Source organism: Colobus angolensis, unplaced genomic scaffold (genome assembly GCF_000951035.1).
Source record: "Colobus angolensis palliatus isolate OR3802 unplaced genomic scaffold, Cang.pa_1.0 Scaffold168, whole genome shotgun sequence".
Taxonomy (NCBI): domain Eukaryota; kingdom Metazoa; phylum Chordata; class Mammalia; order Primates; family Cercopithecidae; genus Colobus; species Colobus angolensis.
Genome location: NW_012114799.1, coordinates 2557224 through 2582521, shown reverse-complemented (window position 1 = coordinate 2582521; position 25298 = coordinate 2557224). Strand labels below are relative to the sequence as shown.

At 40.3% G+C, this 25298-nt stretch overlaps 1 protein-coding gene across 1 annotated transcript in view; it reads left to right on the top strand.

Moving 5' to 3' along the window:
* The window catches only part of NCKAP5 (NCK-associated protein 5), an 846875-nt gene that overhangs the window by 630873 nt on the left and 190704 nt on the right, over positions 1-25298 (top strand). The window contains exons 7-9 of the mRNA XM_011937715.1: positions 5135-5203; positions 14709-14747; positions 23566-23685. Coding sequence (XP_011793105.1) covers positions 5135-5203; positions 14709-14747; positions 23566-23685 — 228 coding nt within the window. The remainder of the gene's footprint in view (positions 1-5134; positions 5204-14708; positions 14748-23565; positions 23686-25298) is intronic.

Below are 25298 nucleotides of genomic sequence, written 5' to 3'. Positions count from 1 at the left end.
ATGATCTAACCTTGATCAAAATGGCAAGTCACTCTCAAACAGACTTTTCCTGGGGGTTTTCCTCAATTTTTGTGCCCTATTCTGGTTCGATCATTTCTCCTAAGATTCGTTGTTGATTAAAGTAACAACTAACCTACATTTGAAACTTGTCAAGCGCCTGCCAATGAAAACATTCATATCACCAGGAAACACAAATAAAACCACCTATAACCCATGCCTTCTGCATTACCCATAACAGAGAACAGTTGAATTTCAGATTACTGTAAGTAGAAAAATAAATACCAGATACCCATGTAACTCCGGCTGCCAGTGTGTGCGCCCAGGGAGATGGAAAGCAGAGGGCGCCAAGGAAATGAGAAAGCCCAAGGCCAGCACTGCACACAGGTGGACATGTGGCAGATCCAGTGGGCTGTTGGACAGGGCTGGAAAGTGAGCAGACCCAGGTGGCTGTCTCAGAGAGGCAGCCTGCCAGGGGAGAAGGAGATAAAGGGGAAAGAGGAGGTGCAGTATGGAGATGTGGTTGTGACGGGGAAAAGGAAGAGAGGGAATTTCAAAGCAATTTCTTTTGCTACAGAAGCAAAAGAACATAAGACCAACCAGCCATTATCCATTAAGGAAGCCAAACCAAGGGTAGGGGCAAAGGTGGAAGAAGCCTGTGTGAAAATGACACACCCTGGCGAAGTAGAAAGAGTGCAACTAATAAAATATCAGGAAAAAAGGAGAGAAAGAAAGAAAGGTGATTGTTGGATATGTAATAGGAGGGAGTCAAAGGACATGGTGGGTGTCTCTGTGTGGGTGTGTGTACATGTGTGTGTGTATTTGAGTCAGGGTCTGGTTTTGTTGCCCAGGCTGTAGTACAGTGGCACAGTCATAGCTCACTGCAGTCTTGACCTCCCAGGGCTCAAGCAATCCTCGAAACTCACCCTCCTGAGTAGCTGGGACTCCATGCATGTACCACCACACCTGGCTAATTTTTATTTTATTTTAGTTTTAGTAGAGACAGATATCTTACTATGTTGCCTAGTCTGGTCTCAAACTCCTGGGCTCAGGGGATCCTCCCACCTTGTCCTCCCAAAGTGCTGAGATTATAGGTGTGAGCCTGTAATCACCACACCCGGCCAAAGGACATGATTTTAACAGTAACAAAGGAAGACAAAAAAAGGATAATGACACTGTTAAAAAATCTTCAAGAAGTAGACAGGAATGAGGCAGGAGAGGGAGGGACACCCACTCAATATATACCCTTTAATATAGTTTTAACTTTTGGATTCTTGTTAATGTTTTATGTATTCTAAAAAACAAAATGTAATTAAGAAGAGGGGAAATTAAATTTGAATACTATCAGAAACAAATGAACTGAACTGAATTTCAAATGAGTAATATAACCACACTAAAAGGGAAGGAGGGGAAAACCCACCTTAATAACTTTGGAACACAATGTTTTTACTTTATACTTTTGTCCTAAATAAAAACACAAATCTGAACCTTTCCTAGCACTGGTTTGGATAGTGTACCAATTTTGTACGCATGGTAAGATTGAACAAAGGAGTTAAAATAATGCTGAGAGCCTGAGTTCTAACTGTACAAAAAGGAACATTCTAATATGAAAAGGAGAAGACACTAAAGAATCCTGTGGGGCTTGGGGTGCGGTGGGGGTGTTGAGCCTGTGCATGTAGGAGTGTGGAGAAATCCTTCCACTGAAAGGGACCAGAAGCAATGGCTCCTTAGTAGCTACTGATACAGGCTAACACCCAGATCTTAGTTCCCAAATATCATTCCCCAAGTAAGAGGAAGTAGAATTCCTTAGAGAAATGCCTGATTTCAGGGATGAGGCAAGGAAAAAGCAAGATGGTCCTGGAACATCTGTTTTTGCTGAAAAAGGAAAGTATTTAAGAAATAATGGGTACATGTCAAAAGGATACAGACACCAGCTTAAAGGGGCTTGCCTCCCAAAACTGGAGTGATTTGAACATCAAAATTATCAGAATCGATGTTTGCATACTAATACATGGAAAATCACTTACTTATGGAAGAATGTCAACTCATAAATGTAGATGGAAAAATGGAGTTAGAAGTCACCATATGCAACCAAGGTAATCAATGATTTGGTTAAAAATCATTGATGGTTGCTAAAATAGGTAGGTGAAAGTTTGATGAGCAATAGGATATTTTCAGAGCCTTAAAATATCTCCCCACAAATTACTTATTAATTGCAAAAGGAAAATCAGTAACTTTATAGTGGGGAAATTTGATAGGCACTACTTTAACCAAGTGATGAAAGTTAACATGACCAGCAGTAGGTCCCATGGACATCACGTGGCTGTTATGATGCACTGAGAAGGGCCCAGCATCACCTGTGCACTGTTTCCACCAAATATGTATGAGGAAACTCCAGAGAAGCCCAAATTAAGGGATATTCAAAAAAATAACTGGCCTCTACTCAGAAAGGAGAAAAAATAAAAATAAAAAGGCAAGGAAGAAGAGTAAATAAGGGGAAAAACAAAGGAAGAAGAAAATAAAAAACATAAGAAGACAAACTATTCCAGGCCGGGTGCAGTGGCTCACGCCTGTAATCCCAGCACTTTGGTGGGCCGAGGCGGGTGGATCACCTGCGATCAGGAGTTCAAGACCAGCCTGGCCAACATGGTGAAACCCCATCTCTACTAAAAGTACAAAAATTAGTCAGGTGTGGTGGCAGTCACCTGTAATCCCAGCTACTTGGGAGGCTGAGACAGGAGAATCACTTGAGCCGAGAGGTGTAGGTCACAGTGAGCCAAGATTGTGCCATTGCACTCAGCTGGGCAACAAGAGCAATACTACATCCAAAAAAAAAAAAAAAAGACAAGCTATTCTGGATTATAGGGTACCTGATGAATGGCAATGACAGTCTAATGCAGTGCGTGATCACAGATAGGATTGTGTATTGGAAAAAATTGCTATCAAGGATGTTATTGGGACAATTGGTGAAATGGGAAGAACTGTAGATCAGATTATGGTATTGTATGAATTTCTATTTCCTATATTTCCTGAAATTAACAACTTTATTGTGATTGTACAAGACAATGACTTTGTGATGAGGAAATACACATGGAAATATTTATAAATGGATAAAAGGCATCATGTCTACAAGGTACTTTCTAGGTGCAGAAAAGAAATGGGAAGGAATCAATATAGCAGATGTGGCAAAATGTTAACAATTTGTGAATCTTAGGAAAGGATTTGTGGGATTCTTTATACTATCCTTTTTGTTTTTTGATACATAATATTTTATGTATTTATGGGACACGTGATATTTTGTTACAAGTATAGAATGTATAGTGATTGTGTCAGGGTATTTGAGGCATCCATCAGCTTGAGTATTTATCATATCTTTTCTCTCTCTCTCTCTCTTTTTTTTTTTTTTTTTTCTGAGATGGAGTCTCACTCACTCTCTCTTCCAGGCTGAAGTGTAGTGGCATAATCTCCAATCACTGCATCCTCCACCTTCTAGATTCAAGTGATTCTCCCACCTCAGCCTCGCAAGTAGCTGGGATTACAGGTGTGCACCACCATGCCCGGCTAATTTTTGTATTTTTAGTAGAGACGGGGGTTTCACCCTGTTGGCCAGGCTGGTCTCGAACTCCTGACCTCTAGTGATCCACCGCCCTCTGCCTCCCAAAGTGCTGGGATTACAGAAGTGAGCCACCACGCCCAGCCTATCATTTCTATGTGTTTGTAACAGTTCGTGCTCTCTCTTCTAGCTACTTTGAAATATTCAATACATTGTTGTTAACTGTAGTCACCCTACCCTGCTGTTAAAAAAAATTGAACTTATACCTTTTATTTAACTATATATTTTGTCTAACTGTATATCTTTACCCATTGACCAACCTCTCTTCATCCCCTCTCCCACCTACCCCCATCACAGCCTCTGGTATCTATCATTTTATTCTCTACCATTATGACATCCACATTTTTAGCTCCCACATATGAGTGAGAACATGCAATATTTGTCTTTGTGTGCATGGGTTATTTCACTTAACGTGACTTCTAGTTCCGTCCACATTGCTGCAAATGACATTATTTCATTCTTTTTTATGGCCAAATAGTATTTCACTGTGTATACGTACATAATCCATTCATCCATTGGTATAAGTTTGAAATTATTTCCAAATTAAAAGTTTAGAAAAACAGATGGGAAAAAAACTATGAAGTTAAAATGTTGATCTGTGTACCACCTAAAAATCATATCGTAATTCTGAAAATACTGATTTCGATCACTATACCCTACTTCCAAATATCAAGGAGGATTTTAGAGAAGGGGCAGGCAGAGCCAAGATTGCTTGGGGGCTCAGAGCGGGTGGTCATTGTCACAGCCCTAGGAAGGGCTCACTGGCACAGTTGGAGGTTGAGACAGGAACCTGCAGTGGCTGCAGTGGAACCAGGTCACCTGAGGTGGAAGGCAGCTTCAAACCATCATTTCATGCTCCTTCTAAAACCTAATAAGCTTCCGCTGATTGCTTTTCTTTCCCCTTACTATTCCACATGTCAACCTCGTAACCGTATTCAAACACATACCCACGTGGCTCTAAGGAGGAAGAAAGCAGTACTATTACAAGAGTGCAGGGAAGGGGAGGCTTAAGTATAGTTCAAGTCTTACATTTCTCATTATCTTATGTTCATAAGTCATTGACTAACAATGAAAATAACGTATTTAGTTTGCATTTGGAATTATGCTTTCATGACTTTATGTCAGATTCCTTTCTGTGGCCTAAACAAATATTAGGCTGTGAGTCTGTGACAGGCCTTAATGAAGTGGATTAAGGCATTTCTCCCATTTACATTTTCATAGAATGAAATAAACATTGTAGTCTTTTCAGGGAACACTGTCACATCAAGCCGTGATTTGATTTTCTACCTGTTCGGAATATCAAGTTCTGCATTTCTTGAAGTTGTCATGTATTTTAGTGAGCAAGTCGGTAAGACAGAAGTCATCCCTGCAATATTTATAATCGTATGGCGTGAACTTGTCAAAGTACTTCTAAGAGATTGTTTTGGATCCCGAGGAGATATATTTAGTAACTGTATGGAATAAGTTGTCACATAATACAACATTGCATTGATTTATTTGTGTTATTTTTGTATCTTACTGCAGGCAGAGAATTCAGCATTGGCTTTGGAGAATGAAAATCAAAGGGAACAATATGAGCGATGTCTTGATGAGGTAAGGGGGATGGAGAGACTCCTGATCCAAGGCTGGACTAGTTAGGGTTCCCTTAATCTGATCTCAATACATGTGTGTGCCACCAGTCTCCACAAAACATCAGCATTTTCTCCTCCAAAGAAATGTAGTAAATATGTAGCCATTGAAAAGGAAGGGTGTGTGTGTGTCTGTCTGCCTCCCTGCCTCCCTGATTCCTTATACAGGCATCTGTATATTCCTTTTGGTTATTGTTTTGTATTCTTGGGCCACAGTTCACTGTATGATAAATTCTTTCTGTCCAGTAAGTGTGATCCCTTCCAATGAATGAGAAAAACCACGTCGGGGCATGCTGCATCTCCAATTGGATACCATTTCTGAAAAAGCAAATCCTTGATAGAGTGGGTGGGGATGATGTTCACAATTGGCAGCCAGAGGGAAAAAAATCAGTAGGTTCAGAACAAGCCAAGAAGAGAAAGAGAAGTGAGGAAGAAAATTGGAGCAGAATGGAAGAAGACGGGGCTATACGCATAAGTAAACTGGATAAATATTATGTGATGATAATGAAGAGATGATGGCAAAGATGGCAGGCATTTGAGAGTTTCTGGGAGGTGAGGGGAAAATGGGCAGGTGCGCAGAGCCCACGTCCTCCCCCGCTGTCGCCTCACACCATCAGGGCCCACACCAATCACAGATGCATTGTGTCTCTCCCTGCCATGATTGGCCATTTGCTCCCTGACAAGTTCTCAGCTAGGACCTGTCAGTGATTGGAGTTGTTATTTAAATGAGATCACTTCATTAGTCATCTGCCCAGCACCTTAAAACTTTATTGTGTTCTGGGTGATTCAGTTTGAGATTTGTTACAATGTACCTGATGCAGATTTTAGAAAGAAAAGAAAAACTGCATTCCGTCTGGTTCCAGTACCTTTCCAGTGGGAACTGCCAGTATATCATCAGTCTTTTTCTCCCTACTATCCATGAGGGAAATCTCTTCTAACTCCTTTTGATATTTCTTACCCTCTCCATCCCCCTCTCCCCCCACGTACTGTCCCATGAGTCAATGGGGGGATCTGTAAGGAATACATGCTCAACTCCCAGCAGTGACGCCATATATAACTCTTGTTCCCTTCAAACTGGAAGCAGTCTCTCTCCTCTTGAGGTCCAGTAGTGCTTGGCGTCTCCTTGCACCGGTGGTTTTTAAAGTGTGATCCCTGGACCAGCAGCATCAGCCTCCCCTGGGGCCTCGTTAGGAATGCAGATTCTCAGGACCCCCACAACACACCTACAGAATCAGAGACTCTGGGGTGGGGCTCAGCAATCTATGTGTCAACAAGCTCTCCCCATGATGCTGACGCACTTGACAGCTTGAGACACTGTCATCATCATACCACTTTGTATTGGTTACTTATACATAGTTGAAAAACTCTCAAAATGTTCCCAGAAAACTGTTTAATGTTAGATATATTAATTGTTTAATATTCCCAACCACATACGTTAGTTACTCAAGCAAAATGGTATTTACAAGTTTCTGCCCTGTCAGGACCTTAAAAGACCAGAATAATCTTGACAATGTCCAAAGTTAAAAGAAACACTAAAGTTAGTTGACTCTGACATGGCTCAGAGTCTAGTGAGGCCAGTTCAGCAGCCCTCACTGCTCCCCAGGCTCATGGTCCAGTCAAAGTTTAGGGCAAGAGAGACCAAATAGATCCAAGGATATTAAAAGGAACATACAGTACCTTTGGGTCATATATATTGATTAGCAAAGTTTCACTTTAACCTCCTGCACAGAAATTTCTGCCGAGATTTTATCTGCATTTAGAAGTCAGATTTATGTGACTCACACCACAGAAACTTTGTCCCAGTTCTTCCACAGGTCAACCCTCCCCGTCAATCAAAGCACTCACATTTCTTTATGGAAACTCATAGTCTATTTTCTGTGTGTTTCCCATGCCTGCATTCTGTAGGTTTCATCAGAATGTGTGGGACAAAAATATAAGTTATCCACAAAATCATTTCATATAAAGTTTCCACTGAAGACAGACTTTTTAGACTTTTTAGACAGACTTTTTTTCCTCTGTTCTTAGTTGCAAAAATTAACTGTTGCCAAAGAGGTGATTTGCAGCAAAGAACTGCCTCTAAGCAATACACATGTTTTGTATTCATGAATACTGACCCCTGATTACACGTGCAGGTTGTTTTATGACTAATTGCATGAGGGTAGATAATCCATTTCCACACATTGTAAGAGAACACTCTGAACGGGGTAGTTGAATGTAGTAATAATGCCAACTGGAAATTCTTTTCAAGGCTTTTTATACAAATTAAACAAACTAACAAGGTAAGGCCTCATGTAAGTGTTTTCCTTGCTAGTGGGTGTCATCAGACATACACAGGTGGATAAAATGTAAACTTAAGATGTTTTTCAGACAGGCACAGTGGCTTATGCCTATAATCCTATGACTTTGGGAGGCTGAGACAGGAGGATTACTTGAGCCCAGAAGTTTAAGACCTCAGTTTGGGCAACACAAGGAGACTCTGTTTCTACAAAATAAAAAAATAAATAAAATCATAAAACCCAGGCGAGTGTAGTGGCATGTGCCTGTAGACACAGCTACTTGGTAGGCTGAGGTAGTACGATCGCTTGGGCCCAGGAGGTCCAGGCTGCAGTGAGCCATAATCCTGCCACTGCATTCCAGCCTGGGTGACAGAGTAAAACCCCATCTCAAATAAATAAATAAAATGTTCTTCAATCCTTTTTGCACTGATTGTTATTTTCTGGGAAATGAGGAACATATTGAGGATTTGGGGAAAACACTTGAGAATCTGTGTTCCAATAAAAGAGCACATTTATTCAGAAGGTAACAGACTCACATTCCTAGATACACGTATATATACCCTGGCTTGCTAAGGCATGCACATTCACAAGTGCACACACCCACAAATGCATATGCACACCCCTGTATACAAACAGGTGTGCATGCATACACTTCATCGTCACCGCTACTGCTCCCTATCTCATCTCCCTGCCTTGCAGTACAAACGAAAAACCAAGGGATTAATCTTAGAGTTCGGAGGTTTGCATGTTACAATCAAGCTTCTTAGTCTAGCCGTTTGACAGACACTTACTGGCAGGCAATGACTTGCTGTTTATTCACAGTATTGCCTTGGCCACAGTTTCTTTCATACCTACTATTCCCTTGTAAAGAAGTAAAATAACAACCAAAACCACTGCGTTGCACTTGGATGGATTTGGTTGTATCCTGAAAACCTTTACTGGCTGTCAGCCTCATCCAGGTCCTGAGAGCTCACGGCACTCGCAGGCTGGAAGGAGAAGTGTAAGGGATGGACAGTCGCAGAGTAGGGAGGTACGAGAAAGTCACAGAGCAAATGAGCTGCACTGTGGACTTTGGAAACACAGAATGCAGTCACCAGAGGGCAGGAGGAGCAGTAGGTAGGCGAGCAGAGGCGAGGGCAGAATTGGAAAGGGTGTCTTTCAGCAGAAGGAGCTGCAGCAGGTGAGGTCTCAGATCCAGAACAGCAAGTGCTTCTCCTCCGTACCTGCTTGGTGGACTTACCTGAGGACCTTTAAAAATACTGCTGGCTGTGTCACACCTCAGAGATTCCCATCTGACTCTGCTCTTGGGTGGAGCCTGGGCTTTCTGGTTTTTTAAAGCACCACAGGAGATTATAACATTCATCTGGGGTTGAGAACCACTACAATTAGATTATCTGAATGCTGTGCTTTAGAAAGCATTTTCAGAAATTTTTAGTAGAAGGATGAAAGCTCCCGCCACCAAGTTTAGATACAGTAATAGAAGAGCACAGACCCATGTGGAAGTTTTAAATTACTTCTGACTCCACAACAAAGTCTGAGATGATATAAAGCTACAAGCAATAAAATAAAATAAAATAAAATAAACCATATCCCAGTGTTTCTCAAGGTGTGTTCCTTGGAGCCCTTTGCATCAGAAAGATATGTGGTGGATGCTAAAATTGCATATCCTTAGACCTCATTCAGACCTTCCCAATCAGTATGCAGGGACAGGAAATTGGCAATTTTCACAAACATTCCAGGAGGCTTCTGCAGGAAAAGTTGGAGAAACTGCTGTTTCCTCTCCAATCAGAACTGGGCTCCTACAGTCAGTGACGATGGTAGAGTTGAGTTATTTTCCAACCTCTACACTTCAGAGCGCAAGGACATTGAAAACTACACCTTTGGAGGTAGTTCAGAAATAGACAAAAAAAAAGAATTTTAAGTAAGGGTAGAAGTAGGTTGCTGAGACTATTTCTCACTTATCTCCCTGAACCACATGCTACTTTCCTAGCCTGGATTGTAGAATCTTTCCCAGGACATTCTCAGGCATATCCCACAGCTGGACCCTACGTCATCTTTAAAATCAAGGTTTTGGCTGGGCATGGTGGCTCACGCTTGTAATCCCAGCACTTTGGGAAGCCAAGGCAGGTGGATCGCAAGATCAGGAGTGCGAGACCAGCCTAGCCAACACAGTGAAACCTTGTCTCTACTGAAAATACAAAGCATTAGCCAGGCATGGTGGTGGGAGCCTGTAGACCCAGCTACTTAGGAGACTGAAGCAGGAGAATCGCTTGAACTCAGGAGGTAGAGGTTGCAGTAAGCTGAGATTGTGCCACTGCACTGTAGCCTGGGTGACAGAGCAAGACTCTGTCTCAAAAAAAAAAAAAAAAAAAACAAGGTCTTGATAGATAGAAATGGAAGACGATCCTACTTGTCACCTTCATATGTTCAAAATACTCATTTCTTGGAAATTACAGATGATCTACTCCTTGTTTGCCCCAGATTCTATCACCTTGGAGGCAGTCCCTGCATTTCTTCTCTCATTATTTCTGCTGGACCCGGCAGATTCCTGGCCCACACTAGGTGCCTAATGCATATTTGTTGAATGACTAAATGAATGAATGGAGAGTATCAGCAGGAAATTAATTTCCAAATTAGTGTTTCCCCAAATCCCACATACATATTTAGACTAATTTCTTCAGTTATCTCTTCAGAGATGAGCACTCATTTATTATGCACTAACCCAAATGATCATCCAAAGATTAATCAGCTGAAAAAAATAGTAGACCCACTTCAAATACTCTGATTTGAATTAGAAGAAGAGAACTTCATGGGCTTTGGATTAGGAAGACTAGGGTTCACTGTTCACCCTTTTCCAATGTTGTATGGGGCTGTGTATTTACCTCTTTGAGCTTCTTTCTTGTTTGTATCTTACAGGATTGTTTTACAAAATAAAAAATAATACAGATGCTTATTGACTTACATTTATACATGTATATTATGTGGACACACACACAAACACACACACATATACATACCCATCATGCCCTTACAAGTAAAATCCCTTATTCTTAAAGCATTTTTTCTTAACTGCTTACCTGAACATGGATTATATTTTCCAAAGTTCGACTGGCCTGATTCACATTTAGGGGTGACTGCTTTATATCAAGTCCTGCCCTAGATGGTTTCACTGATTATGTCTATCATCTCATGCCTTTTTCACAACTTTAGAGGTAGGCAGCTCCCCTATTTTATGGATGAGAAAAGTCAGGTTTCTCTCCCATCCCCTGTGCGTGTCAGTGTGTGAAGTTAACATAGGCACTGTTTTAGCCCAAGTCCATGTTCTCCATGCTTTCTCCTAGCTGCCTCAGTGCAATCAACCAAGCTCAGAAGCATAGAACACCTCTCCAAAGCACATTTTCAAAAACACGTGCTTTTCCTGATTAGATTTTTCAGTTACTTTGTTGACACGACAGTGGCTTTGCATGGTGAAATAGCTCATGAAGGTATGAAAGCAAGCCCACTAGCCAGGAGAGGACTGTCAAAGCATAGAGCCATTGGAGATCCTCACTCCCCACACCCACAAACCTGAAGCTTCTCCACCCTCCACCCCAGCCCTTGGCTGAGAATTCTGTCTGTGAATAAACTTCTTGGTGTGCCTTCTTACTCAGCTTCAAGGACTGTTTTGCAATAAAATAATAGACAACCTCACAGCCCCAGCTTTTCCTCCCTCTGTGCGCGCACTTCCGGGAGAGTGCATGGAGGAATCACGAGCTCTGGAAGTTTTTCAGGGAAGAAGAGCAGAGTTTTATGTGAGTAGAAGATCAGCCATGTGTTAGAGGAGCCAGATTGTCTGAGAGAATTCTTACTGAGAAGGAAACACGAGATGTACTCAGGCGCTCTCCTTGTCATTCCTGTCTCACCTGCAGCCCTGCTCCATCTCCTAGGAGCAAAGGGGAGCGGCCTCCACGTACAGCCTAAGGGAGGCTGTACTACAAGCTAGTGGCTTAAGGACTGCCAGCTTTGCTTTTCCAGTGTGCTTCAAGTCCCTTGCAGCCTAACCCAGCTGCTGCCCTTTCTCTGGAGAGGAAAGCTGGCAGATGACATTGGAAGTGATTTGTTCTCACTAGCTGGGCCTATCTATAGGTGTGTGATTATTTGCAACCCAAATGCTTAGGGCATAATGCTAGGTTGAGAGCAGGGGCACATTCCAGGCATTATCTTTTCAACCTACTAGAGGTTGCAGGCACAAGCTCCAAGCAACCGTCCTATTTATGCATCAGGGAAGTTAGCTGTTAAAAGCAATAACAAAACCTCAGACACTGTCATTATAGACAGTATGGAGGAAAGCATCTGTATCATCTGCCTGCTCTTTTTCGAAGAACCGGCGAGTCCTTCTGGGTAACATAACCTCATGTCAGTAGGTAAAGAAATAAGGCATTCATGTATCTTTGTTCAGTTTTCAAGTGGAGCAAACAATTTTCTCAAGTACATGCCAGAAGAAACTGTGTTAGATATAGAGTCTCTAAGCCTATAGGGCAACTGCTTGGGTTGCGAGATATAACGTATTTCCTCCTGTGGGCTGTTGGAGTTAGGATATTAGTCCGTGTCTCCTGATAAATCATGGATAGAGCTATTTTATGTGACCACTGTTACCAGAATGGTTTCAGTGAGAGATCAGTTGGGAGAAAGAAAAGAAAATATTGATATTGGGCAGTTTTATGAGAATGTAAATCAAATCCAAAGTTTGAGATCCAAAAGAAGTAAATTATTTATGGCATGAATTAACTTTGGTACCTTGTTCCTGATTCAACCTGCATGAATAGTTCAATTCTTCTGTTTTGTTTTGTTTTGTTTTATTTGCCAACAATAAAATAGATGATATGTAGTTTGACTTTGAATTCTCAGTTACTTATGAATTGGAATGAATGCTGGAAAACTGACGTTTACTATTATGCTGTTGGTCAATTTGCTTGGGTTGGATAACATTTATCACTGTTGTGGTCACATTCAAATAAAGTGATAAAGGAACATGGGGCCTCAGTTAATGAAAGTATAGTTTACTTTGGTCTATGGTAGTTCTGTAAGTTGTGCTTCACTCAAAAAAAATCAAAAATACCTAAGAATACGTTTTCTTTAAAATCATGATTTCAATGAAGAGCCTTTCTTTTTACTTAATGTCTGCAATGTAACTTTGAAAAGATTTTTTCTGATGGGAAAAAAATCCTTCTTGTGCATATAATTTAACGAATCAATTATAGATAATCTGATTTTAGTCATTTCCTGCTAGTGGTGTGATTGCTTTCTAACCAAAAGTTGACGACAGCCTGTGTTTTAATTTTTGATGAGGCTTACGGGTAGCCAGCTGTCATGAAGGATGTTCTATTTGTCATTATTGAGTCAAAAAACAATTAAGCTCCATGGAAACGTTCTTACCATAATCTGTTCCCCTATACTAGATAGAGAAAGAAGCACAAATAGTTGAGCATCACCAAAAATAAATGTGTTACCAAGAGAGAAATAACACAAAAATGTCCCTTAGTCTCCAGTTGAATGTAAGAATTACTATGATGATTAGATGTTTGTCACACTGTGTTATAATTGTGTTTTTGCCAACTCGCTGCCAGGTATGAGTCTTTGAAGTCAAGGACCATGGCCCAATCAGCTAGCTTTGCAAGTAGATACTCAGAAAATTTATATTGGATAAGTGAAGGAAGAAACGAATGAACCAGAGTGCCTTATATCTAGGATATTTAAGTATTTGGATTTAGTCTTTCATGCTGTCAATTTCAGTTATCACATTAAATGTTTACAGTTTATGTATTAGCTGAAACGTACCACCCACTTCACCTGTCCACCTTAATTTTATCAATGGTAACCATGTAGCTACATAGCTTCAAGGTAATAGTGAAGTTTAGTAGGTGATTCTATGCAAAGTGTTTTGAAATATGCAGATGAAAAAGAAATCTTAGCACAAATACATACAGTAATAATGAATGGTTACATGGAGAAAATGCCAGATACTTGAAACACCAGGAACATGTTACTGGTTTTACCTGTGGTCCTTAGCTGGAATTGTGTTATATGCCCGCTCCTGAACCAGTCACTGGAATTGCTAAGATTGGCTTTGATTAATCAAGATTCACTGCATTGATCTGAGGAGGGATTTAGGTTCTTCTGCTGTCCCAAGCTGCCTGATACTTGAAGAAAATGAGGTCTCTGAAAATATTACTAAGAATTATGTTTGGTTGTTTACTGGAAGAAACTCAAAATAACAGTGACTACCTTATTTCCCTCACATCGATGTTCAATAGACAGTACAGCTCCGTAACATCCTCAGGATGAAGCTTGTCATTTTCTCTGTCCAAATATCCTTAATATGTGACTGTTGTTGTCAGGGTAACTGCTGAAGTTCCAGCCATTGCTGTACTTCCATTCCTAGTCAGGAAGATGATGAAGGGTAAGCCCCCTTCTTCTTTGAGACTTCCTGTAAGCCCAAGAGAATAGTCTGCTTACGTCTTATTGGCCAGAATTTTGTCACGTGGCAACATTTCACTACAGGAGTAGCTGGGAAATGCAGTTGAATGTGCCCAGCCCCAAAGGATTGGGTTTGTTACTCAGGGAAAAGGAAAAAAATGGATGTTGCAGTAAACAACTACCAGATTTTACTACAGGTAGCAACAACAAGAAGGTGACATAAACGAAAACATTGAAGATGAAAGCAGGACATAGAGGAAACAACGAGTTGTCCCTATTGTTGACCATTCAACCTATCTCTATTGCAAGTAATATGAAACAGTGAAATAGACAGCAAAGGAATAGGAAGGAGAGGCAAGGGACATTGTAAATCAGTGAAGTGTAGAAACTGTGTGCAGATAATTAGGACTGTGTTTTGCACTATATCATTTTTTAGCCTTCTTGGAGTATATGAAAGGATATCATTTTTCCAAATATGGAAATGTGAAAGTCAAGGTATGAATGATCTTTTAAGTGTAACCATCTTAATTAGCAGCAAGGTCACCTTTGGAGAAAGCAAAATATTACCTAGAAGGATAGGCTTATTATGAAAAGAATCAGATCTCTGGATGTAGAGGAAAGAGGCAAATGAGGAGCTAATTAGCTACAATAAGCTGCGAGAAATGTATTGGTAAATTAGAGTCAGTGCCTATAAAGTCTCATTATTATAAATGACAAGTTTTTCTTTATTTTTTAAAGGTAGCCAACCAAGTTGTTCAAGCTCTGCTTACTCAAAAGGTAGGTCACTTTCTGGCTTTGTTCTTTTCAAGGCACTTATGTGACTATATTGGAACTCACGTTGTTAAGCTAGGAAATTGTGATTGATAGATGCAGTACTTTTGTATTTATTCGCTTAGTGAAAATCGTGTGTGTTTTAGATAGCATACCAAGTATCATGAGTGACCAGTAGAATTTGTATAAAAAATCCAAACTCTCGGTAAAATAATAGAAAGTCTTTTGAAGATGATTTTCATGTACCCAGATGAGTAGCAAACCCATCATTTTTGTTTAGTAAATACAAACTTTCAGTAAGTTGGTGAATTCTCCCAATTCCTGTAAAATGAGTATCTTCTTTTGGACAGCATTAACGCAAGTCTAAAATTCAGCAAGAGATCTTTGAAGTTAGGAAAGTCATTTAATTTCCCTGAGCCCTAGTTCCTCTTCTGTAATGTGGGAAAAACAGTTCCCACCTCCTGGGACTGCTGTGGTGACCCTACCAAAAGAAACAGGTAGAACAGTTACTGCAGTAGTTTGTGGTACATATAAAATAATGGTAACCACTGTACCTGAAATTTCCATACCTATGTGTTTGCTGCCTTGCCATTCTTCCTTCAGACAATATCAGATCACATTATCTAGGCACAGACAGTAAATGCAGGTCAATTTTGCCCAAATTTGGCTGTTTCAGTGAATTTTATAGAATGTTTTCCATCTCTGGCCGTGATGCTTCTGAGAAGCTAAATTTTAGTTCCCTCAGATTTTGTCTACTTTGATTTCTGTCTGTGAAATAGAGACTTCTCCCAAAGAAACTTTTAGATCCTGCAGCATATTCAGGATGATGTGACAATTGGCAGCAAAATAATTTATGCCATTTTGATTTTTTTAATTGAAAATAATTGTATTAGAGGTTGACTGCTTCTCATGGGGATATTTAAATATTCTTTAAAATTTATATGATACAGGCATTGTGATACTTTTGCTAGACTTTCTTGCCTACTATTTCTGTCAAAATGTCATGGTTCCTTCTAAAAATAATTTTAACTGCTTCCAGTTTTACACTAATATGCCTAAATAAAGATATTTGAGTACCACTTATGTAGAGTTAAAATTAGGCTGCATTGTGAGCAACAGAGATCCATAATGAGGTGGCTTAAATAAGCTAAAATGTTAGTTCTTTCTCACATATAAACCGACAGGTAGGCAGAACTGGGATGGTAGCTCTGCTCCATAAAGTCCACGGGGTCCCTAGCTTCCATCTCTGTATTTCATGGAATGTGGCCCCATTTTCAAGGTCACTTGATGGTCCAAAAGGACTATGCTAGCTCCAGTCATCACATCCACACATTCTAGCCATCAGGAAGGGAAAAAAAAGCTGAGGAATATGAAGAAGATAAAGGGCATACAGCAGCTCTCTTTTAAAGGACACTTCCAAAAGCTTTCATACATTACTTACATACATCTCCTTGAACAGACCTTACTCACACAGCCACACCTAACAAACCCAGCAAAGAAGTCTTTGTTCTGGGTGTGTGCCCGGCTGAAATTACTTTGGAAGAAGGTGAGAAATAGATATTGGAGGACAAATTGTAATTGCTGCTGCAACATTTTTGAATGCTTTTTCTTTTTCTAAGGCTTTAATTTCTCCATTGTTTGTCTCCTGCTTGAAACTCTATGATGACTTAGTTACAAACCTAAGGAATGAGGGAGTACTATTGCAGCTCTGTGTACAACTGTTGAAAGACTTCTCATGCCTGCTTTTGTTAATGGTGCCTCAGGAAAGAGACAAGGAAGCCGTCTGGTACGATAAAAAGAAAAAGGGGCCCTTCAGGTCAGCTACAAAAAAAAAAAAAGCTACACAAATTCAAGTAATAAGTAGTAAACAGATAAATCTACCTTGATACAGTTAAGCAGTGAGACACAGAAAGATGTGCTACTGTGAGATAACATACCTCAGGGACACTATGAGGCAGAAAGAGATGCTGGGGGCTTTTGGAGATTCCAAAAGAATCATGTTCTGCAGAAATGTGTGCCTCCAGTTTTTATGGGAACTGTAAAATTGCTACAAAAAGACTAAAATTTCTTTTTCATTAAGAGCACAATATAAAATATACAATGCACTCCAAATGCAGATGAGAAAACTAATTCCAAAAAGGAATGTAGGTCGCAAAGATGAAACAGAAAAAAATCTTGAGTGATTTATCCAAGTCACCAGAAGATCCTCGAGGTGAAATAATAGGCATTACTCTGCAGTTTTAGAATGTGTCATTAGTTATGACACAAACGCAAATCTGCTGTGGCTTCAGCTCTTCACTGGGCAGCCAGAAATACATTTTTCATGGCATATCATGAATTGGCTCAGACAAGCATCCTGAAGTAACAGAGTCTATTGATACTGATAGAAAAAAAAATTATTTCCATTAACTTATCAGTTTCTGTTCAGTGTACCTAGTCAAGTAATTCAGTTTATCTCAAAAACCTGCAGATTCCCTTAAGCGAATGGACTGTACCCCTTTAGAACAATAATACAAAAGTGATCATATTAAACCGAACTTTCTTCCTTTGATGCCTCCAAATCATGGGTCCAAGTCTACAAGTGTGAGTGTAATCAATAATTCAGGTTAAACTATTGTTGTCTGAAATGTATTTTATCTTCATTAAGTCAATTACACTTGGAGAAAATGTAACTCGCCTAGGTTCTTCATGTTTGGAGTTTGTTTTTTGTTTGTTTGTTTTGTTTTTGCCACTAAGCAAAACACAGAAAAAAGGCATTTTCTCTGCAATTATTTTCATTCATATCAACAGTCTCAGGCTTATCTGCATGTTCTTTGGAGGAACCAGATATTTCGATGCTGTGTTTTCTTCACTGACGTGGAATAAAGCTGGGTATGGTAGAATCCAGCCATTCAGGCAGACCCAGAAAACAATTTTATAGCTTGTAGCTGAGAAAACTCCAAATTCCTGCCTATTTCCCTTGTAAAGGTGCAATTGAACCATCTGCGTCCACTTCTCCAGCAGTGGTCTGTGTGGTATCAGGTGGCTGCTTATATTTAGCAGGCATTTACAAGCCTTCACACCCCACATGCAGCACTTTTATTTTTATACTTCAAGTTCTAGGGTACATGTGCACAACATGCAGGTTTGTTACATATGTATACATGTGTGATGTTGGTGTGCTGCACCCATTAACTCGTCATTTACATTAGGTATATCTTCTAATGCTATCCCTCCCCCTAGTTCAACCATTGTGGAAAACAGTGTGGCGATTCCTCAAGGATCTAGAACTAGAAATACCATTTGACCCAGCAATCCCACTACTGGGTATATTCCCAAAGGATTATAAGTCATGCTGCTATAAAGACACATGCACACGTATGTTTATTGTGGCACTATTCACAATAGCAAAGACTTGGAATCAACCCAAATGTCCATCAGTGACAGACTGGATTAAGAAAATGTGGCACATACACACTATGGAATACTATGCAGCCATAAAAAAGGATGAGTTCGTGTCCTTTGTAGGGACATGGATGCAGCTGGAAACCATCATTCTCAGCAAACTATCGCAAGAACAGAAAACCAAAAACGTGCAGCACTTTAAATGCACCAAGTCGTTTTGATCTCAAGGCAGCCCAGTGAGTTAGAACTAAAAAAAATAGTTTGCTCATAGTTTCAACTGCTGGGCAGTGGCAAAGCCCCTGCTTTAATTATGGCTGTTGCACTGTAAACCCCACGCTCTGACCCACTCCCTCATTCTTCCTCCACAATCCCATTCAGTCACTTGTTTTTCTCCACCGTAGTTCAGTAGGACAGAGAGAGATGCCATGAAAATCAACAGATGGGTTGAAATCCAACCGTTAGTTATGATCGCAGGGAATAAAATAAAATTCAGGGTAGCCACGGGACTTCTTAAAACTTCTGGAAGTATTGCTGATCTTCTGTAGCAGGAAGAGCATTTAGAGTTTGATATCTGTGGAGTGAAACCAACTCTGTATATTTGGGGTCAGGCTTTCTCAAAATCAATCTTATTTTTAACTCCCCAATTCCCCAATTTCTAGGAGCCTTGGTGAGTATTTAATCCTGAGATCATCAACGAGCTTTGGTAATGGGCTCTACTGGCTGTAGTTATATGAACTGTTTAGCCATTGCTGTTATTAAAAGTGGTTTAATCTGAAGGCTTTTAGGGTGGAGACTTGCAGTATGTATTTTGCCACAGGACTCACTACTTCTTGTACTGTATCCCAGTTCAGTCAGACTTTTATGTCACCTGTCTTGCCTTTTAGGCATTCGATGTTGAAGCCCTGGGTCTGTCTGAGATATAACCAGCCTTTTCCAGAAGTGGCTTTTCATTTTACAAAAGCCTTAGCATTTGGGGCAGAGAGGGATATATCATTGAAAGCCACCAAGAAGGGGTGTGACAAAAGAGGCTGGTGGTTTTGGTGGCCATTAGGCTTCAGGGAGGGAACAAAGTGGCACTCGAAAAGCCATCCCATGAAGCTAGTGAGAGATACAGTCTTTTGAACAAAAGCCCAGTTTTGTGCAGTGCCTTGGTGTACAGATGAGGAAACTGAGACCTACTCAGAAGCAATCACTTCTTCAAGGTCCTGTGGACAATGAGGACTAGAGCCCAGGTCCACTAAGCCCCAATTCTGTGTATTCCCATGATAGACACTGCCTCTGAAATAGGTATACCACTGTCATGTCATTTTCACATGATAAAATCAGATTTAAATAGTTTTCAATGACATTCCGGTGATCATGTTAGTATATGTCCTGCTTCTAGACAATCAGCATTTTAAAAAATGTACTTTGGCCTAGAGCTGATAAGGATTTTACTTTTCAGTACGTGAAGTAACTGTACTCCTATAGGTACTGTATAGCAGTGAGTCCAGAATCATCTTTAGCCCAAGCACAGGGGGAATTTATCAGGATTACAGGGTGTGGATCCTCCAGGGAAATTATGGTTTGGGATCATTAAGATGCAGAGATGCCCGTTAGACCAGTGTATCACATTGCTCAGCTGTAACCTTTTAAGTCTCTGTTTCCAATTGATAGTAACATGAAGAGTGCAAGGAAAATGGGTCTCAGTATTTTCTTGAACCCAAACACCACTGTACTTTTTTTTTTCATGATGTGAAATGTAGTCAAATCTTTGGCATTATTCCTCCATGATAAATATTTATGTTGTGTCCCCTTTTTCTTATCTGAAGATACAACCTTATATTTTCAGTGAGGTTCTTTCTTTTCTTGAGACCTGATACCTGCCAGGAAGTCATAGAAAAAAAAGAAGGGTTGTGAGAGAGGATACATGGTACAGCCTCTCCCTTGAGCCGTGATCCCAGACCATGGCACCTACCCAGAGGAGAGTTCTTTTGTTTCTAAAGCCTTCCTTGGGGAGGCTGTTCTAGGTCTTGCCTCTGAACTGACAGGGTCAGAGTTGCGGCTCTTGCATGCAGCCTAAATGTGTCATGCAATCATGCATTCCTTTATGTCAAGGTGTTCCTGTTGGGAGCACAGAGGAAGCTAAGACAGCCAGCTGCCCCCTCCACCCAGGTACTACAATAGTGGTCAGCAAAACAGTTGTTTCTCTATGTATAACCATTCTGGTTGTGTGTATGCATGTGTACATGGGCACACGAGTGTATTTGTTTATAGTTTATTGGGAAGGCAACTGTCTGGCATCAGTTACTGGTGATCCACAGCTTGTCTGAAGAAAATAAGAATATTAAAAACAATGCAAGCGATTCTCTTCTGTCTCCAGATTTTCAGACCAGCTCATTTCTGTTTGTCGATGGCCATCAGGTCAGTGTCACGTCCCTAAAGACTCTGTCCTCCCCGCTGCTGTGTGCTGAGCTGGATGTGCCAACAGTGATGAACAGAGAGTTCCCAGGGTCCATCCATTGTGTTCCCACTAACGAACTTTTGCTGTACCTTAAGTGATAGTAATGGCCTTTGAAATTTGGGCAGTTGTATAATGACTCTCTATAAAGTACATTGATTTTTTTTCTTTCATTCTTTCTTTTTATTTCATTTTTACCCATCTGAAGAAGTCTTTCAAGGTCTTCTCAGTTTTGCTGCTAAAAATCGTGGCTGCTATTGCCTTCAGGTCCCCTTTTACTTGCATATCCACACTGTATGCTTCCGTTTCCATATCTCTACATTGCAAATGAGGATGATTGTGTTTTCCCATCCAATAGGTACTATTACTATTTATCTGCCTCACAGTCAAGTTTTATTAATTACTTAATTAGTGGTACTAAAAACAATTAGTGTTTGGGAGCAGAGAGTGTTACATACATGCTAAGAACAAAAATCGTGAGACACAGACAGAGGTTGAATTCTAAATAAAGAAAGCAAGTTTCGCCAGTCGTGCTGGCTCATGCCTGTAATCCCAGCACTTTGGGAGGCCAAGGTGGGCAGATCACAAGGTCAGGAGTTTGAGACCAGCCTGGCCAACGTGGTGAAACCCTGTCTCTACTAAAAATACAAAAATTAGCTGGGTGTAGTGGCACACGCCTGTAGTCCCACCTACTCAGGAGGCTGAGGCAGAAGAATCGCCCAAATCCAGGAGGCAGAGGTTGCAGTGGGCTAAGACTGCAGCACTGCCCTCCAGCCTGTACAACAAGAGTGAAACTCTGTCTCAAAATAAAATAAATAAAAATAAAGCAAGTTTCATCATTTTTTTTTTTTCGAGATGGTTTTTTTGAGACTTTGTTGCCCAAGCATTCAGCTGGGTAATCTCGGCTCACTGCAATCTTTGCCTCCCGGGTTCAAGTGATTCTTATGCATCAGCCTCCTGAGTAGCTGGGACTACAGGTGTGCACACTTGGCTAATTTTTGTATTTTTAGTAAAGATGGAGATTTGCCATGCTGGCCAGGCTGAAGTTTCACCTTTTAATTTGAGCGGTGAGTGGGTCCCCACAGTGGCCTCTGCCAAATGGCATGTGTTCTCAGGAGTATGAAATATGCACTCCTGATCCTGCCCTGCTGGATCTTGCACTCTTGCATGTCATTCTGAACGTGTCATTTCTGTTCTCTGCTCTCCATTTGTGGGCACTGATCAGTTGAAAACACCCTATACATAAGCTTTACCCATTTAACTAAAAAAGGCAAGGAGAGGTGAAACTGCAGTGGGCTATACCTTGGCCTGTTTCTTTGTCCCCTTTAAATAGGATTAATACTGCTGTATAAGATGATGCATGCTCATGAAGCCTCAGAGGAGGCTTTACTAGCGAGATCTAACTTCACCATTAGATTAATACAAGGTTATGGCAGGCCCAGGTACCTCTGTGACTCCTATTTAGGCCCTAGACATCAGAACTGTGACCTGGGCTCTCCCTTGCTTACAGAGCCTTAAGTCCAATAGCTAGCTGCCCACATCAGAATACATAAATCTTTGAAATAGAAGTGTTGAGAAATGCTCTGTATCACACCAATCACTAGAGAATAGAATCTGCAGTCATCATCCCATTTGGCAAAATAATTGCAAGCACTTATTAAGCTCCTACTATATGTGGCATTGCGCTAGGTGATGGAATGAAAACAATATAAGAGCAATATGCTGGTGTGGTTATTTCAGTATCTTCTTGTGCTTGCCTGGTGAAAAATGTGTCGTGTAATTGACAAGTCTAGAGCACAAATGATAAAATGAATACTGAGTAATATATGATAACTGTCACAAAGGAGGCATTGAGGGCTGATGGGAGTTCAGAAAATGGAGCAGGTATTGAGGGATGCCAGGTAAAAGGTCAGAAAGGTGACAAAGTTTGAACTGGGCTTCAATCAAAGAGCCAAATATGGACCGAAAGAAGAAGGTGGATAAGAAGGAAAAGTGGTAGTGGAAGGAAAAGAGAAGAAGGTAGAAGGAATGCATAGAGCTTTAGAGAACAACATGCCAGACCTTTGTTCCAACCTGCTTGGTGAGAACAGAAGACTTTTTTTTTTTTTTTTTTTAACATCAGGAAGTAGCGAAAGATAATTTGAAATGCAGAAAAGGGTCAGCTTTTGAAGAGCGTTGAATTTGGGTTTTATTCTACTGAGTCTGCCTTGAATTCCATCAAAAAGGGCATAGATATTTAAGTACCAGAATTTCCTTTATGGCAGTCAGTTTGGAAGGCAGTTCTTGTACATCAACTTCCTCCATGAGCTGGAAAAAGGTCTCTGTGGTGTTTGAACTATTCAAAAGAGCTGCTCCAAACAGATGCCAGAATGGGCTAAGTAGTGTGCTTCTTCCCCAGCACTGAGACCAGAAAGCCCCAGAAGATATGGAAATCCACGAGTTCAGAGGATGGGCAAGTTGCAAGTGGCCTTTTAAAAGCCTTCTCTTCCATGTTATTTCTCTTCCGCTAAATGCATCACTGACTCTATTAGCCCCAGTGCCGAGAATTTCAACTTGTTTTCACAAATGACAACAAAAAACTCCATCAGAAATGATAGTTTCTTTAGCTCATCAAATCTCTATTCACTGCAGAAACGTTGTTGTCCTTGTGGTTTGTGATCTATGATTACTTTTGTAAAGACAATGAAAAGGCAAAATATATAGGTGGAAACTTAAATTGACTTTATATCGCTAAGATTTACTGTCTTCAAAAATAGCATGCTAGATTAATGCATTTCTGATTTCAAGGTGCTTTGTTTTAAAAAAACTGGTCTTTGCACATAGTAATTCTATCAGACAGTGGTCTGTGGAAGAAAACGTTGTATGTGATTTACTTCTGGGGGCTTTGAAGAATAAAAATACTGTTTTTTACTAATGATCTAAGATATATAAAACATGGTTATAATATGCAAAGACATCTTTCAGTTATGGACTTTTTCTCCTTCGATGTGTTTGTTGTAGGATCTAAGAGAGGAATGTGTGAAGTTGAAAACAAGAGTGTTTGATTTGGAACAGCAGAATCGAACACTAAGCATCCTATTCCAACAGCGAGTCAGACCCACTTCTGATCTGCTCCTCCAGGTATGTGTTTATCTGGAAAACAATCTTTGCTACTGAAATGCTATTGACGGGAAGTTACTTAAGTTGGGAAGTTAGCAACATCTTCATGAGCAAGGCATATTGCATCAGAATCCCCGTTCTTTCCTCTCTCAAGATGTGTCATTAAATTTGAATGTGTCTTAAGTTCTTGACTTTCTAAAGCTACATGCAGATAAGGAAATGCACTAACAAACAATAAACAGGCAAAAGAGACAATCAGAAGATGTCCTGTAGTAAACTAAATGGAACCATGGAAAGAAGTTAAGAAATAATTGATTGTTTTAGGAACCAACCTTTGTAGTCTTGCATATGTGATAAGCAAGGAAGAATTTTATGTAATGCCAACGCACATTTTTTAAAATTTCAAACTCTTTATAATCAGAAATACATGTGGGGTTTGTTTTTCTTTCATATCTCTCTATGCAGAGTTCCTTATAACAGAACACCTCCTGTTTCTATCTCAGTATTTTTACAGGTTGTCTTTTTCTAAGTGCTCTCATTGAACTATTTTTTTTTTACTTGCCTTCATAACATGGAAAACTGTGGAAAGTCAAGCCATTTGAATCGATTTGAAGCTGGTCCTGACAAAGCACTAGAGAATATGTCCCGCTGCAGGGAAAACACATGAATGGGGAGAGGGGTCTGCAGGGCTGGCCTTTGCTGTTTCCGACGTTTGTGATCCTATTAATGTGTATATTTGCTCAAACAAGCTCCCATGAGCTTTGCCCCAAGCCCTTCTGAGGCTAAGCTGTCAAAGGCTGCATGGAGGTTTCACAGGGGCAGTGTGCAACATACAAAGGTCAGTCCACCACTGCATGGTCTAATTGGCTGAGAGGAAGGTCATTCTCCAGCCTCTGGTCATCTGGATGATACTGTCCAGCACTATAACCACTAGCCATGTAGGGCTATTTAAATTTTAATTTTAAAAATTTAAATTAAATTAAAATTAAGTTCCTATGTTCAACGAGCCATGTTTCTAGTCATCAAAAGCCACATGTGGCCAGGGGACTACCTTAGTACACCGCACGCATGGAGAACATTTCCCTCATTGTGGAAAGCTCTGCTGAACGGTATTTTTCCAAAAGATCCAGACTGTGTTGCTAATTTACTCTCTGAATTTTGGCATAAAAATCTTAGGACCCCTCAGAGAAATAATGGGAAATTGTAATTCATTTCAGAGAAAGAAAGATGTTTGGTAAGCTGAACATCAAAATGTAATTTGGCCCCCAAATTAAAGTAAAACAGCTCTCTGAATTATAAAATAAATCTCATCTCCTAAATTAATTTCCTCTCTGCCTTATATGTTTGAACATAATTCATAATTTATGACTTAAAAATTGTGTGGGGCGGGAAGGAAGTCATCTGTCTCTATTCTGTTTTCTGTTCCTGACCACCATAAATATTTGTCATAGGGAATCTTGCCTTTATAAAAAGTTGTGTTTCTTTCACAATCTCATCATCAAGATTCAATATTAGAACTACTTTTTTTTTTTTTTTTTTTTTTTTTTGAGATGGAGTCTCGCTCTGTCTCCCAGGCTGGAGCGCAGTGGCACGATCTTGGCTCACTGCAACGTCCGCTCCTGGGTTCACGCCAT